Source organism: Strigops habroptila (genome assembly GCF_004027225.2).
Source record: "Strigops habroptila isolate Jane chromosome 13 unlocalized genomic scaffold, bStrHab1.2.pri S16, whole genome shotgun sequence".
In the NCBI taxonomy this organism is placed as follows: Eukaryota; Metazoa; Chordata; class Aves; order Psittaciformes; family Psittacidae; genus Strigops; species Strigops habroptila.
The window spans coordinates 857,172-872,183 of record NW_022651054.1 but is presented as its reverse complement, the minus strand read 5'-3'; the positions used below and the strand labels follow the sequence as shown (position 1 = coordinate 872,183).

At 49.9% G+C, this 15,012-nt stretch overlaps 1 protein-coding gene across 1 annotated transcript in view; it reads left to right on the top strand.

The window, feature by feature from the left end:
* Nucleotides 1–728: 728 nt before the first annotated feature.
* Nucleotides 729–15,012, top strand: part of BAZ1B (bromodomain adjacent to zinc finger domain 1B) — a 49,977-nt gene continuing 35,693 nt past the window's right edge. The window contains exons 1-5 of the mRNA XM_030472317.1: nt 729–1,010; nt 7,464–7,580; nt 9,697–9,841; nt 10,718–10,916; nt 14,746–14,867. Coding sequence (XP_030328177.1) covers nt 898–1,010; nt 7,464–7,580; nt 9,697–9,841; nt 10,718–10,916; nt 14,746–14,867 — 696 coding nt within the window. The 5' untranslated portion in view covers nt 729–897. The remainder of the gene's footprint in view (nt 1,011–7,463; nt 7,581–9,696; nt 9,842–10,717; nt 10,917–14,745; nt 14,868–15,012) is intronic.

The window sequence follows — 15,012 nt, the reverse complement described above, 5'->3', positions numbered from 1 at the left end:
AACCACCTTTCCGCGGCTGCTGCTGCCCATCCGAGCTACTCCTCGGTGCCACAGAGGAGCGACCCAGGGCTACTACAACGTACATGGACAGACGGACGTGCCCTCCTGTCACGGCGCGGGGGTCAGAGGCAGCCCCGCCGGGCTCGTCCTGCTGTGCGTGCCCGCTGCCGCCTCTGACCCGCCGCCAACAGCACGAGACACAACCTCCGCGAGCGCCGCTGCCTAACCCGACCCAACAGAGGAACCCTCCGCGCACAACTCGCGGCGGTTCCTCCTTCCGCAGAAGCACCGCGGGGTGCCCGGGCCTCCGACCCCTGCGTCCGCCCCGCAGCGCCGGAGCCTCCGGCACCGCTCGGAGCACCCCCAGGCCCCGCCGCCGGCCCACAATGCCCCGCGCGCCGCTGCCCCTTTAAGAGGCGGTGGCGGCGCGAGCGGGCCGCGGAGGACAAAGCTGGGCGCGCGGCCCCGCCGCGGTACCCGGATGGGCGGGGGGGCGTGGCTGCGCGCTGATTGGCCGCCGCGGGACGGGGGGCGGGCGGGTAACGGGGACACAAAATGGCGCCGCACTCTCTGCCGCTTACATAACGCGACCTCTCACCTCGCGCGCGGTGCAGGCCAGCTTGCTGCGCCGGCGGGCGGGGCGAGCCGCAGCGATCGGCAGGCAGCGCAGCCAATAGGGAGGCGGCAGCGCCGGCGGCCCGCCAATAGGCTCGCGGGTCCGCGGCGGTGGGGGCGGGCCCTGCGGGGCGGGAGCGGGTTGGGGTGCGCGCGGCCAGGCCCGGCCCGCCGCCCGCCGCGGGGGGAGGGGAATCTCCCGCCATTTTTCAATCCTCCCGCCCGGACCCCGCCGCCGTCGGGGTCGTCGCGCGGATCCGGCGGCTCGGGCCGGGCCCCGCCATGGCGCCGCTGCTGGGCCGCAAGCCCTTCCCGCTGGCCAGGCCGCTGCCGCCGGGGGAGCCCGGGGAGCGGTTCGTCATCCCCCACACGCAGGAGGCCTTCCGCACCCGCGAGTATCCGCCCGGCGCGGGGCCGCGGGGGGACGGGGATGGGGCGGGGGGGTGCGGGGCACCAGCCGCGCCGCTGTCATCTGCCGTGGCGGCCGCCCCCGGGCCGAGTGCACCCGCCGGTGCCGGGCGCGGAGCCGGGCTCTGCAGCGCACCCGGGCCTCCCGGGGCCGGCGGACGGCGGGCGCTGAGGGATGGCGGCGGGCGGGAGCCCGGCAGGCGGCGGGGCCGTTCCGTGACAAGTTTCTGCCGCGGCTCCGGGCGGGGACGGCAGGGCCGGGGCGGCCGTGGAGAGCGGCGAGCGGGTGACGGCTGCCGGGGAGCGGGGGCTGCAGCGTGTGCAGCGGGCACCAGTGCGAAGGAAGGGGCTCGTTAGCGCCGGAGCCGGTCCCGGGGGTACACCCCGCGGCGGTGGGGGCCGGCAGCGTGCCCCTCTCAGGAGCAGAGGGACGCGGCAGGGGGCAGCTCGTCCGTAGAGAGCCCAGGGCTTTGCTCCGGACGGAGCATCTCCCGCTGGGCCGCTTCTACATGAAACTCATCTTTACTGTTATTTTTCTTCACGGCTCGACGAGGGTTGGCGTGTGACAGCGGCAGGAAGCAGCCGGGGGCCGGGCCGGTAGCGGTGCAGGCGATGAGCACCCACGGAGGCAGTTACAGTCCGGGTCCCCGCGGACCGCGGCGTGAGCAGCCTGGTCAGTGGTTGTGTTGGGACTTAAATCTGAAGGACTGGGAGCGAAAGAGGTGCATGAACCTAAATAGGAGCATACCTCGGAGGTGCTGGTGGTGCAGAAGACAAAGGGGCTCCAAACTTACGCAAAGCCTTGTGCTGGAGAGTGTCTTGTTCCTTCAGATGAACAACAGCTGGTGGAAGCCCCTAGGAAGGTTTAGGGAGCTTTGGAAGTAGAAATGCACCTCTTAGCACAGATAGACATCACTAAGGCGTTGAGGCCAATAGAATGCGATCGGGGAGAGGGTTAGATACTTGCTTTTCAGCAGTATTTTGAATTCAAGCGTTCCGTCTGTGACTCAAAAGCCTGCTATCGTGGTGTGTGCAAACTGAAAGCAGCTCTGTCATCCATGTGACCAGGAGGAAACCTGCGCTCTGCCTTTCTCTCTGAGGAGCGATCGCTGGTCAAAGAGACACAGATTAAGCCCGGTGACTACTTTCATAAAAGAAAACGTGGCTTTGAGGTTTGTCTGCCTTGTAGGAGCAGCACAGAGGAGTTGCAGGGCACTTTCCGAGAGCGCTGGCCCGTTGGTACGGCTCTTATGGATCCGTGAGTAGGTGGAGGAGGACATGTTTCTGCAGACACTTGTGTGGTACTAACATAAGGGAAGAAAGGGGTGGTTTCTCATCTCAGGGGCTGGTATTAGCTGCAGGGTCAGAAGGAAGGAGGGAACTAGTGCATGCACTGAGGTTCTAGAGAGATGCTCTTTGCTTGGAGAAAGTACTTAACAGGGTGCTGTGGGAGGCGGGCAGCCTAGCATGTTCTGGAAAGTTCATTGTGGTAGGTAGACCTGAAGCTAAAAAGAGAAACTAAGTAATGTTGAGTTTCTGTCTTGCTTTGTTGGCTGTATATAGTATATGCCAGGCAAAAAGTGGAACAGAAAATTGCAAGTGAGCCAGTAAGTTGAAGGGAAATGTTACCTAAAGGAGACTTGGAGGGGCTTTTTTGGTCACTTCTGTCTGTCCTCAATAGTGCAGAGGAATGAATTTTGATGATGGGAGCAGCCTGCAGAGAGGCACGAGTCCTCTCCGTGCTTGTGCCCTTCATGCCGAGGCCTGGCAGAATAGGCTCTCCTGAACGTTTTATTTTCCACCTTGGAAAGCGATTGATCAGCTCTTCCCCTAAAGGGTGCGCCTGTTCTGACCCTGTGGCTACGAGTGAGGGAGCTGAAAGGCACTGGAAGTTTTTAAGACTTTTTTTTTTTTTTTTTTTTTTTTTGTTAGGATTTGCAGCTGTGGTTTGGGTTGAACAAAAAATCAAGATTGGGGTATCGCAGGTGAGGAAGGACGTCTGCCCCGTGGGCACGTGTCCTGAGCATGTCCAGCAGCAGTGGACATGTGGATAATTCTTCCCTGTGAGGGTGCTGAGGCGCTGGCACAGGGTGCCCAGAGAAGCTGTGGCTGCCCTATCCCTGGCAGTGTTCAAGGCCAGGTTGGACACAGGGGCTTGGAGCAACCTGCTCTAGTGGAAGGTGTCCCTGCCTGTGGCAGGGGCTTGGAACTGGATGAGCTTTAAGCCCTTCACACCCAAACCAGTCTGTGTTTCTATGATAAGGTGGTCATCAGAGCTCAGGTGCTTATTTCAGTTTGATATTTCTTTGTAGCTTTGTGTGGCTTCCTTTGCCGAATCCCCTGAAAATCTTCTAAGAGTACCCAGCCTGTGTAGAGCCCACTGTGTCCTGGTGCAGCCTTGGGCCTGTGCGGTCAGGCTCCGTGCGAGCCCTGCTGGCTGTGTGGCTGTGGATGGGTGGATCTCTGGGCAGTTGGACTCGTTCTTGTAGGAGCTCTGTAGGATCTGCTCTGAGGTAGCGGAGGTGTCAGGCAAATGCTTCATGCGTGTTATGGTCTTGTCAGATTCATGTCACCTGTGCAGCTGGTCTGTGGCACATGTACTTAGCATTTGATGCTGGCCAGACACCGAATTTGTTCCGTGGTGAACAACATGGGCCTGCTGCAGTGTGTGTTCTGTATGGGATGTGATCTGGAAGACAGTGCTGCCAGCTTGAGGGAGACGCTTGGTTCCAAAAGCAAACCAGCCTGGAGCAGCAAGAAGGGACTGTTCCTTTAGCCGTCAGCATCCAGTTTGGGGAAGCTGTCTTGCTTTCCTCCCCAGATAAAAGCTTGCCATCCACCTTTACCATCGTGTGGTAGGCAGCACAGAGAACGTGAGGAATTGGCCTGCTTGTGGCCTGTAGGTTCAAGGCTGTTGTTGACATGTGATACCAGCCAGTTATACTCTGACTGAAAGACAACAGCACCAAAGCTCTGCGCAAGAAGAGCTTTGCCACCCCCACAAGGAGAAGTGTCTTGAACGGCACCGGCCTTCTGGGCAAGTTTGCCTTTTTAGCTAAGGTGGGAACAATTGAGATGCTGTAAAGCTGGTTTGGAGTTAACAGTCATTTCTGGGAGAGCATCAGTTACGCAGCAAGACGTAAACTTCAAATCTGCTTCATAGTTGCTTGTGTGTGGTTGGCTTGTTTACTTTTAAACATGATTTTTTCCCCTAAAAGGGTCCCTTGTTTTTACTCTAACTTTGTTTTCTGCCTTTCAGCATTAAGTGATCTTCAGTGTGATGCACACAGATGTGATGTATTAACTGTTAGGCAGTGGGTAGTTTAATTTAACACGTGTGTTACTCATGGTTTTTGGGGGAACATTCACAAGCTGGTGTCCAGGCGTTGTTATTTATTACTGTATTGGGACTCTGTGGCAATGGCAGCTCCAAATGTGTGTGGAGATGGGTTGGTTGTGGCACACCAGGCATAGTACTGAGTCAGACCTGCTGAACAGTCTGAACATTTTGGGGTTTGTTTCCAATCCAAGTGGAAAGGACAAACAGCACATGTGGAGTGGAAAGTCTGAGCGATAGTAAACTTTGCAAAAGCATCCTCCTGCCTTTAGGCTTTGTGCTTCCCAGGGTTTCGGGGCAGAACCTGGCGCGGGAGCTCATGGCAGAGCCCAGAGCGGGGTGGGCACTGTAGGCATGACTCTGGAGCGCGGGTAAGGAATGTGTCCAGGGTCAGTGTCAGACAAGCTGACCAGCTGTAGGTGGAATTGAATTGCATGTGAGAGGAAGAGCTGAGCTGGAACAGGAAATTGCTGTACCTGAGGCTTTTGAGTTTGGTGTTGATCTGAAAAGTACAGGCCCTGGTATGGTGAGGTTAAGCTTGTTCTCAGAGGTGTGTACAAGGAGGGGAAAATCCTTAGGGAAAGTTCTGACAGTTCGGGAAATGATTTTAGGAAGAAGCATGTCTTTTGGTTCTTTTTCAACTGGAGATCATCCTTTTGTGGGAAAGGCATAGGAAGGAGTAGCATTATGGTTGCACTTCAGCCATTATGAAAGTGGTTAATTGCTGTAAATACAGGGGGACTCCTGGGTTCTTGTTGGATTTTTTTTTTTTTATATTTTATTTTATTTTTCCTCCTCGCTCAGTCTCACTACAAAGACTGGTTAAAATCACACCTCTGGTCTGGTTAGTGGCGCTGTGCAGATGGGTTCCTCTCTGAGCTGGGCTTACTCCTTGCCATCGCCCCACCACTGCGATGTGCTTCCTGCCCTGCAGCACCTCTGGCGTGTTTCTAGGAGACTTTAAGCATCTTTGAAACCTCCAGGAGGGGTAAGGATTGGCCAGAGGGCTCAAGGCTTAGTGGGTGATGACGTGGTAGGTTACTGATGAGCAGGGCACTCCACAAGCAGAGTAAGCTGGGGAACCGCAGGGTTTCTCCTTGCTTTTAAGACCTGCTCCAGGATGAGGGAATGCTCCAGCAGTACAGCCTCCTCTGGAGGTGGCTCTGCTCCTGGCTCGTGTTCTTGTGTAGCATCAGTTGCTGTGAAGATACCTGTATATCAAGGTCCACATTGTAGCTTCTGCACCTTGTTGTGCTTTCCCGTGGGGCTATGAAGAAATATCCAGGAAAACTGGCTTTGTTGGGGTTGTAATTTCCAAATAGGAATCTTAGTGCAAATAATTTTGGTGGGGTTTTTTAACATTTTCTTGAAAGCCGAAGGTGGTCCTGCCCCTCTGCTGTGCTCTCGTGAGACCCCACTTGCAGCACTGTGTGCAGTTCTGGTGTTCTGGGCATAGGAAGGACATGGAGCTGTTGGAGCAAGTCCAGGGGATGTCACGAGGATGCTCAGGGGCTGGAGCACCTCCCGTATGGAGCCAGGCTGAGAACATTGGGGCTGTTCAGCCTGGAGAAGAGAAGCTGCTGGAGACCTCAGAGCAGCTTCCAGTGTCTGAAGGGGACTACAAGGATGCTGGAGAGGGACCTTCATCAGGGACTGGAGTGACAGGACAAGGGGTGATGGGTTCAAACTGAAACAGAGGAAGTTCAGGTTAGATACAAGGAAGAAGTTCTTTACTGTAGGGTGCTGAGGCGCTGGCACAGGGTGCCCAGAGAAGTGGTAAATGCTCCATCCCTGGCAGTGTTCAAGGCCAGGTTGGACAGAGCCTTGGGTGACGTGGTCAAGAGTGAGGTGCCCCTGCCCATGGCAAGGGCTTGGAACTAGATTGTCTTAGGGCCCTTTCCAACCCAAACCGTTCTGTGATTCTGTATGTGGGACACAGTGAGCAGTTCGCTGTGGCGCTGCCTTCACAGGAGCATGGAGCAATCTGCTTGTTCCCACAAAGACTCATAATTAGCACTTGTGCTGTGCTGGGCTGAGCCGCTGCTGCTGTTACAAGCACGCTTTGTGCACCGTGCCTGCTGCTCTGCTGCTGAGCACACTGCAGGAGAGGGGAAGGATGCTGCTCTTGCCTCTCCCATGACTTCTCCACTTAAATTGCCATTGGTAAGCATATGGCAACTTGAGCAGGCTGCTGCTCGGTAAATTGGTGTGGATTTATACTGTGCTAGCTTTTCTGATAACTGTGCCTGTACATGTGCTATCCACAGAAAGTATGAAGTAGCTCGTGTCTGTTTACACTGACAGTTACTGCTTCGGTGGGGTGGGCAGAGCATGGCCCCAGACCCTTGCAGCACAGTAGCTACTGCTGTCATTCACAGTGCTGTCTGCACTGTGGTGCCTTGCCTGTGTACCCGTTAATCTGAACAGCCAGAGTAGCTCAACCTTGAGGCTGCTGTGGTATGGGCATGTAACTGGTGAGAAAGGTCTTCATGTTGTGCTGGTGCAGGAGGCTGCTCGTGTTGGAAGCCAAAGGAAAGGTGAACTTCTTTGTGATTTCAGTTACAAAGCACTTGGGTTTTTTCCTCAAAGGGTTGGGTGTGCTGGCTGGAGTGGTAGCTTGCATCTAGCGTTTGTAACACCGCCCTCAGGCATTAGTAGTAGTAGTTTTCTAACTGTTATTGTCAGGCATTTAGCAGCAGTCCCTGCCATGACTCCTGCACGTGCCTGTGATACTGTTCATGCTTTTTCCCATCAATCAGCCTGGGAAAGCTGAAAAGTAACTTAGCAATGCCACTGGACCTTCAGCTGTACGTATTCCTCTTGTGCAGTTCAGCTGAACTGACAGTGCTGTGGTACCTTCTGTATGCTGTGCTGAACAGGATGGGTGTTTCAGCTGCAGAGAGCTCCAGGCCATCCTGGTCTGAAAACCTGTCTGATGTAAACAGCTTCTCTGTGGTAGACACAGGATCAAACTGTACAACAGCAATGCTCAGCCTTGGTGCAGTCCGGTAGGAAGGGTTTAATGGAATTCAGTTTTCTTGTGCTGCTGTGATTGTGCTCTCCACTGCATAAATCCTGTTTTCCTGAGCTGCCACTTGTACAGAGAGTATGAAGCACGTTTGGAGAGGTACAGCGAACGCATATGGACGTGCAAGAGCACAGGAAGCAGCCAGCTGACGCACAAGGAGGCTTGGGAGGAGGAGCAGGAAGTTGCTGAGCTGTAAGTACCAAAAAAGAAACTGGTATGTGTCTGTCTTCAGGCACTGGGGCAGAATAGTGGGCTTGGGAATGATACGTGATTGCTGACTTAGGAGCTGAGGTAAGTAGCTTTTTGCTGGCTGTACGTAGATTCTGCAGGTGAGAGCCTATTAAGTCCAAATTCGATGCCATCGCTAATGCAGTTGAGTAATGTACTTATTTAGTGCTGTATCGTGGTATTACTAAACCATAATAGTTCAGCATGTGGTGCTTGGCATATTTTAAAGTCCCTTGAGTAATAGGAATTCTCCTGAGGGGGAAAAAAACCTAAAAATCTTGAAGGAGCTAAAGTAAACATCCAGTAAAAAGAGGCTGTTCAGGTGTTACATTAGCCAGGGCCACAGCTATAATTGGGTTTTCCAGATCTGCATTGGAATCAACTGTTGTACTAAATAAAAGTATTTTGGGGTGATCTTTTGGGGATCTGCTCTACTTGAAACCAGACAGAACAAAGGAAAACCGGCAGAAATCATTGCTCTGTTCAGATCACCAGTGTTTCTCTGGCTGCCATGGCCTGACCTTCCCCTCTAGCACACAGCACCGGCCCTGAAGCCCTGGTTGAGATCCAGTGTCACTTGTGCCATAGAAGTGAATTTTCTGTCAAGGTGCAAGGCCTTGGCTCAAACAACGTCTGTAACTTGCTTTGTGATCACCAAGTTGTAGGAATGATGCCAAACAAATGGTGTGTTTCTCTAATCTGTGAACTGATGGCTTGGACTTCTGTGACTGCTTTTCCCTGGATTTAAACTGGGGAGATGGTCAGTGGTACTGCCTAAGGATGAAATGTTCTACTGCCTCTCTTTGAAGAGTCTACTCATTAGCCTTAGCCTGAGGAGACATTTCCCGTCGTTTGAGGTTAATCACATCCTTAAAGGCAACAAATAAGAAACCTGTTTGCTAATTGTCCTTATTCCCATGAGGGTTGAAGTGCTGCTGTCATCAGTCAGCCTTTCCTCCCTAGCGTTCTTTGAGAGGAGGGTGCAGAGCTAGCTCCCTAAATCCTGAGACCAAACCTACTGGTCTGGTGTCAGTTTTGGTTAACTGTGGTGGAGTGGTTGGCCACTTCTGAAAGCATGAAGAAATGTAAATGAAAGATAAATGGAAGATTCTCAATAGCAAATTTAGCTATAGTCTCTCTAAATGTGGAGGGGGGGGAAAGGCCGCGGAAGGAGATTTTTTTTAGCTTTGTCCCTTTGAAATGGGATGAAAAGCTTCCCAGGCAGTTTGCTGGCTGCTGAATACCCGATACTAGTCTGAATTTAAAAGAAAGTTCATTTGGCAGTTTGCTAAAGGGATAAATTTGTTGGTGGCAGTTGTAGAGCAGCAGATAGAGCCGAGGATTGTCAGCCCTGCATCCCAGAGCCTGGGAAGCTAAAAGGGCTTTGGAAAGATGGAGTATTTTGTTCCTCCTTACAGTGACTTGAAATGGACTTGACTTTTTAGCCACATGCTTAATGCAATGGATTTTGTAGTCTCCTGTCAGCGAAGGGACCTGGTCTTCTAGAAAGAAAATCAGTCAAGTAAATTTGTAACAGTCCTTTCTCTTCTCTGAATGAAAACGTTTGAAGGTCATGATGTGGTGAAACACAGGAAATATTTTTCTCTGGAAGCATAATTGGACTGTGCTAACCTGCCTCTACTCTGTCTTCTTCCCTGTGTTAGCAGTCTGTTTGGGAAGAAGGAAATGCCAGATCTTCATCAGCATCATGGTGGTGTTGGAAGCAAAAATCTTAAAGTAACAGGCCCCAGAAACGTGACAGGATCTTGGTGTATCTTTAATGTGTGGTAGAGGGGCAGTTAGTGACCAGCAGGAAGGAGTTCACCACCAGCACTGCTCTTCCAGAAGGCTTTCTGGTGTGCCTTCTGGGAAGAGGAGTGCAGTTCATATTGTTCTGCCAATTAGCACTGTGGGGAGGTGCTGGGGGAGGGCAGCAAAAGCCCGCGGATGTTTGCATGCTAATGTGGCATCTGCCTCCAACATTGTCCTGGCTGTTAGTGTTCCCGGATTGCGAAAGGGGAGGTGACTCTGCAGTTTGGCTTTTATTCCTGGAATAATGCAAACTTCTGTGCTTGCTCAGCTTGAAGGAGGAGTTCCCCATCTGGTATGAGAAACTGGTACTGGAAATAGTCCACCACAACACTGTATCTTTGGAGAAGTTGGTGGATGCTGCTTGGCTGGAGATCATGACCAAATTTGCAGTGGGAGAAGAGTGTGACTTTGAGGTAAGGATCCGTTTTCTATTTTATCCCGTGCTTTTTGCACAGAGCTCCTTTTGGATATCTAAAGGCAGGAGATGGGAAGGATGTGTTAGTCACATCATCAGAAAGATGGTGAGAGTTTCTTTTCTGTAGAATCCCTGTGGCAGCACCTGCTTTTCAGTGCATAATGGTTCTATAAGCAGAAGCAAGTGGATGACCCATACTGATGGCAAGAAGAAAATGACTGATCCGTGTGTGTGTAGGGAAATAGAGATATGTTTATTATACTGCTTAAATGTGTGATGGTCTTTGTACATATTTAAATATATATAAATACATAATTAGAAATTAAAAATTATCATCTGCCATAATCTTCTCTAATGTGTTCCTGGAAGGAGTAATAGTCCTAAAGTAATGTAGCTTGAAGTCAATTGCTTACATGTCTCTGTGCCCTAACAGTTAGAAAATTCCCTCCGAGACTGGGAATGATGGGGAAAACTCAAACCTGTTAAAAATAAGGGAAAGGTATAAAGTGTTGGCAATCTGTCTGGGACATACTCTCAACTGGGGCTGCTGAGGGAGCAAGCTTGCACCGTGCACATGCTCTTTCCTCAGGCTGAGAAAGTAGCATCATTAAACACTGGAAGAACTTGAGGGTTGGCAGTTCTCTCTTTCTTAACAATCTGTATAGAACTTCCAGGTAGGAGTAGTAGAAAGAAATCCTGTAATTGCTTCATGAGAGGGATCGTGAGCTCCTCTCAGGGAGGATGGCAGTTAAGTGTTTTGCCAAATTACAGCTTGTAGGTGGTCCTAGCTGCTTGTTTCCTTCCTTGGAGTGTTTAAAGCTCATTAGTTCAGGTGTTTTGCTCAGGTTCAGTTTTCATCACTATTGCCTTGCAGGTTGGTAAGGAGAAAATGTTGCCTGTGAAAGTTGTGAAAATACATCCCCTGGAGAAGGTTGATGAAGAGGCCTCGGAAAAAAAATCTGATGGAGCCTGTGATTCCCCATCCAGTGACAAGGAGAACTCCAGCCAGGTGGCACAGGACAACCAGAAGGAAGCTATCTTGAAGGAGGATGACAACAGGAGGGAAAGTATGAGTAAGTAGTAAGATAGCATGCCAGTAGGTAGCACCTGGAAGTGAGTATTTGAACTTATGTACGTCCTGGACCTGGGCTGTGAACAGTGTCTGTGATGTTTAAGCAGTGTTATGTGCCGAAACATTCTGTGATTGTCACTTATGGTGGTGCAGCTTTGGTGGCATCAGTGCTGTTGGCTCTCAGCTGTTCTTGCCTGGTTTAAAGCAGAAAATGTGCTGTCATTCCAGGGTGTAATACTGAAATCTATGTGAGGGTGGTGATCTAGGTGGGGAACTGGGTGGTCTTTAAGGTCCCTTCCAACCCAAAGCAGTCTGTGATTCTATGATGATCATTCTCGGAAGAAACACCCTCCAGTTTGGAAGCCTGTTGTTCTGTGGAGACAAGCTCTAATTCCCTTTCATGTCCCCAGCTGACAAAAAAAAGGTGTTTTTTCTTTTGGTTTATCCCCTTTCAATTTTCAACTACTGGGACAAAAAAATATGCATTTTTCTACATGATTTTTTTTTTTCTAAGGGTTCAAAATAAAGCATGTTTTGAAACATTGACCCCCTCTTTCATACCTGTTCCTCTTTGCTGCAGAGGCACTGGGTGTCCCAGCACTGGGTGTCCAAGGCTTTTCTTAACTCTGAGAAGCTACCGTTGAGAGAGGAGAGGAAAAAAAAGATTCATGTCCTGTGGAACTTTTTAAAAATGGAAGAATAATATTCTTTAGAAGACATTTCAAAAACTGGTTTCTAACAGGTTGCAGTCCTTTTGATGCATTTATTGCTTGAGCATAATAAACCATTTACGTTTGTCAATAGGCGCTTCTGCATCTGGGGAGGGTGCACGTAACCTCCTCTGATACGAAGAAGAGGAAACTCAGAAATAGCCCAGCAAGCTCATAGCAAAGTCAGGAGTGGAAAACAAGTTCTCCCAAGCTCTAGTACCAAGCTTAATAATTGCCAGCTGTTGCTGATGGGTACTGGAAGAAGTTCTGAGCTGTTCTGATTTCATTGCAGTCCTCTCTATAACCAGGAAGGGGAAAAACATGTTGCAGAAACAATCTGGTCTTATACTCATTCTCTGAAACAGCAGTAGGGCTTGGGGGATGGGGGGGGCTAATCTGGGCCGTTCTCTCATACTACCTCATTAAAGGCCTGGGAAGTACCTCTTACTTAAAAAATGATTCTTGACCAAATTTGCAGCAGCATTTTGGGGCTTGGGAGTTAAGTAAAGTCTACTGTAATATTTTGTCCATCGGTGTTCCTGTTGTGAGGAGCTGTGTTCAGCTGGGCTCTTGCTGGCAGTGCTATTGGAGTGCTTGAAGGTGGAAAGAATCCCACAGGATTGGGGATTCCTGTGTTGTTTGCAGCCTCTGGCTCAGCTGATGATCTGACCTGAGTGTTTAGTCACGTCTGTAAACTGGGACTGTCCTGCCCTTGCCCTAAAAGATGAACCTCAGTGTTTTCAGATCAGGGATGCCAGAAAGGTCATAACATGGTCAGTAAAAGCAGTGACCAGTGGTCATATGGGTTGAGGTCACCACGCAAGAGTGAGCTACACAGGCTCTGTGTAGGAGCCGTGTCCTCCTGTGCACACGCAAGGGGGCAGAGCTGCCCGCAGCGTTTCTGCCAACACTGGTGTCAAACTGGCTGGTTTTGTGGGAGGAGACAAAAGGAGCAGAGCGAGCTTCAGCTCTTCATTCTGGTTAGGAGTCTGCTGTGCTTCAGAAGCCCAAAATAAGGCTTTATACCAGCTTTATTGCATCATATGTGCAGTCTGAAGTGGCTTTGTGTTTTCAGTTGCTTAGGGAGTGAACTCCGGAAAATGGGCAGAAATGAACTACTGAAGGCAGGTTCTGCAGCTTGAGCTGTAGTTGGAGCTCATGCTGCCTTGGAAAAATCCCAAATAAGTGGAAAATAGGAGACCCCAGCACATGGATGCGCTCTGAGGTTCCAGTAGCGTAGTGACTGTAAGTTTTACTGCAGCTCAATGCAACAGCAGCTGAAGTACGCTTTTTGTGAAATAACTTCAGAGAGGAGCATTCAGTGGTTTCTTCCCTACCTCTGAGTATCTAGGTGGTGTTTGATGGGATTTGATGTAGTCATCCCTATTTCTAGAGTCTAGAAATCTCAGGAGAGGTCACTCACAGGCCTGTGGCAGGAACTTGTTTATGCATGGCACGTGCATCCGGTGAAGATCAGGTTCAGCCACTTAGAAGACGTGGAGGCCGATCTCTGAAAGCAGGACTTTCACAGAGCTTCAAGTGTCCTTTATGCAACTTCCATTGTGCTGTTGAGCAGAAAAATATAGCTCAGTCCTTGTGAATTTACCACGATTTTTTAATACAAACGGGGAACCAAATCAGGCAAAAGCTACTGCTCAGCCTGACTTGTGACAGGAGGATGAGTCTCCTTTCACGTGTACTGTCACTGTTAGAAAATCTGGGGGGGGGGGATTATCTTAAAGAAAAACTTCTATAATGAGTGGGAAAACTTCCATAAGGAGTGATGCTTGGAGCAGAGAATCCCACTTTGCATTATCTGAAATGCAACACTAATGGGGGAAGTAGAGCTGCACATTTATGTAACATCTGTGATCTGTTTCTTAACTGAGGTGACTGATTCTGGAACTGATTCTGCAGGGGGCAGAACTTGGTTTCATACCATGGAAGCTATAATGCTGCTGAAGCTTAAATGCTATAGGGCCTAGAATGTGGCACATTTTTATTTATTTATTTATTTTAAAGCCTGACTTTGGTCTAGCATCTACTTCTATTCTGCGTATACTTAGTAGATAATTGTTCTCATCTCTCATGCTTGCTTTAGTGTCCTCTTTGAGTCACAGCCACAAACAGAAAAACATTGGGGATCGCTTCCTTCAGTAAGCTTGGACTTTGTCTGAAATCATTAACGTTTACAATATAATAACCTCAATATAGAAATAATAGACTCAACACCAGCTGGCAAGATGATGTCCTTCAGTTACATCTCTCTTGAGAATAAAGAGACTGGTTGTATGAGTATTCTTAAAATCTCAAGCTAAACGAGCCTGTACACACGGGGCTCAGAACTGTGCACATGGAAAATGTTTCATGGCCACCAAGGTTACATGCTTTTAAAAGTTACTAATTTAGAGCCAGTAATTCCTGCAGTAGAGTTATTTCCAGAATGGCACGGCAGGGGCAGGTAGGGCTCAGCAGGAGCTCCCTGGGCAGGTTCATGGTTAGCTTATGAAACCTCGCTCCCCTTCATGAATTTTATAGATGTTTTCTCCCTTTGCATAGGTACTTACAGCTTACCAGCTGGAGAGAGATGGGTTTAAATACTCCAAGCGGTCCTTTGTACTCCTTGAAGATAGGTTTTACCTCTTCCTTCAGAGCTGTTTAGGGACTCCAGGCCCAGCCTGCATCTTTAGAATGCTTTTAAAACCTCAAATTTATAAAATCTGAGGGGAGATTGAGATGAGCTCTTAGGCAGAAGCTCTTCCCTGTGAGGGTGCTGAGGCGCTGGCACAGGGTGCCCAGAGAAGCTGTGGCTGCCCCATCCCTGGCAGTGTTCAAGGTTGGACACAGGGGCTTGGAGCAACCTGCTCTAGTGGAAGGTATCCCTGCCCATGGCAGGGGTTGGAACTGGATGAGCTTTAAGGTCCCTTCTACCCAAACCATTCTCAGATTCTAAAACCTGATTTGGGACTTTTTCATGACATTCTAGTTTAACCAAACACTGGGTATGCAGTGAGGGGTGAGGTGCCCCGTCTTGTGATGCTCTGGATTCTTTGATTATTTGTATTTTACTTTTTTTTACTCCACTACTAAGACACTGAATCTCTGACCTTGCTTCATCAGATGATCGAGCACGTAGATCTCCTCGGAAGCTTCCCACTTCTTTGAAGAAGGAAGAACGAAAGTGGGTTCCACCTAAATTCCTTCCACACAAATACGATGTCAAGCTGAAAAACGAAGATAAGGTGAGTTGTCTGTATAGTTTCTATTATGAATATGCAAGTTTGATTAATCACTGTCAGTGTGTCTATACAGTAACAGACTATCGACTGTTTCTACATGTAATTGGGTTTTGTGCATGGTAACCCCTGACAATTCCCTAGTGTGACA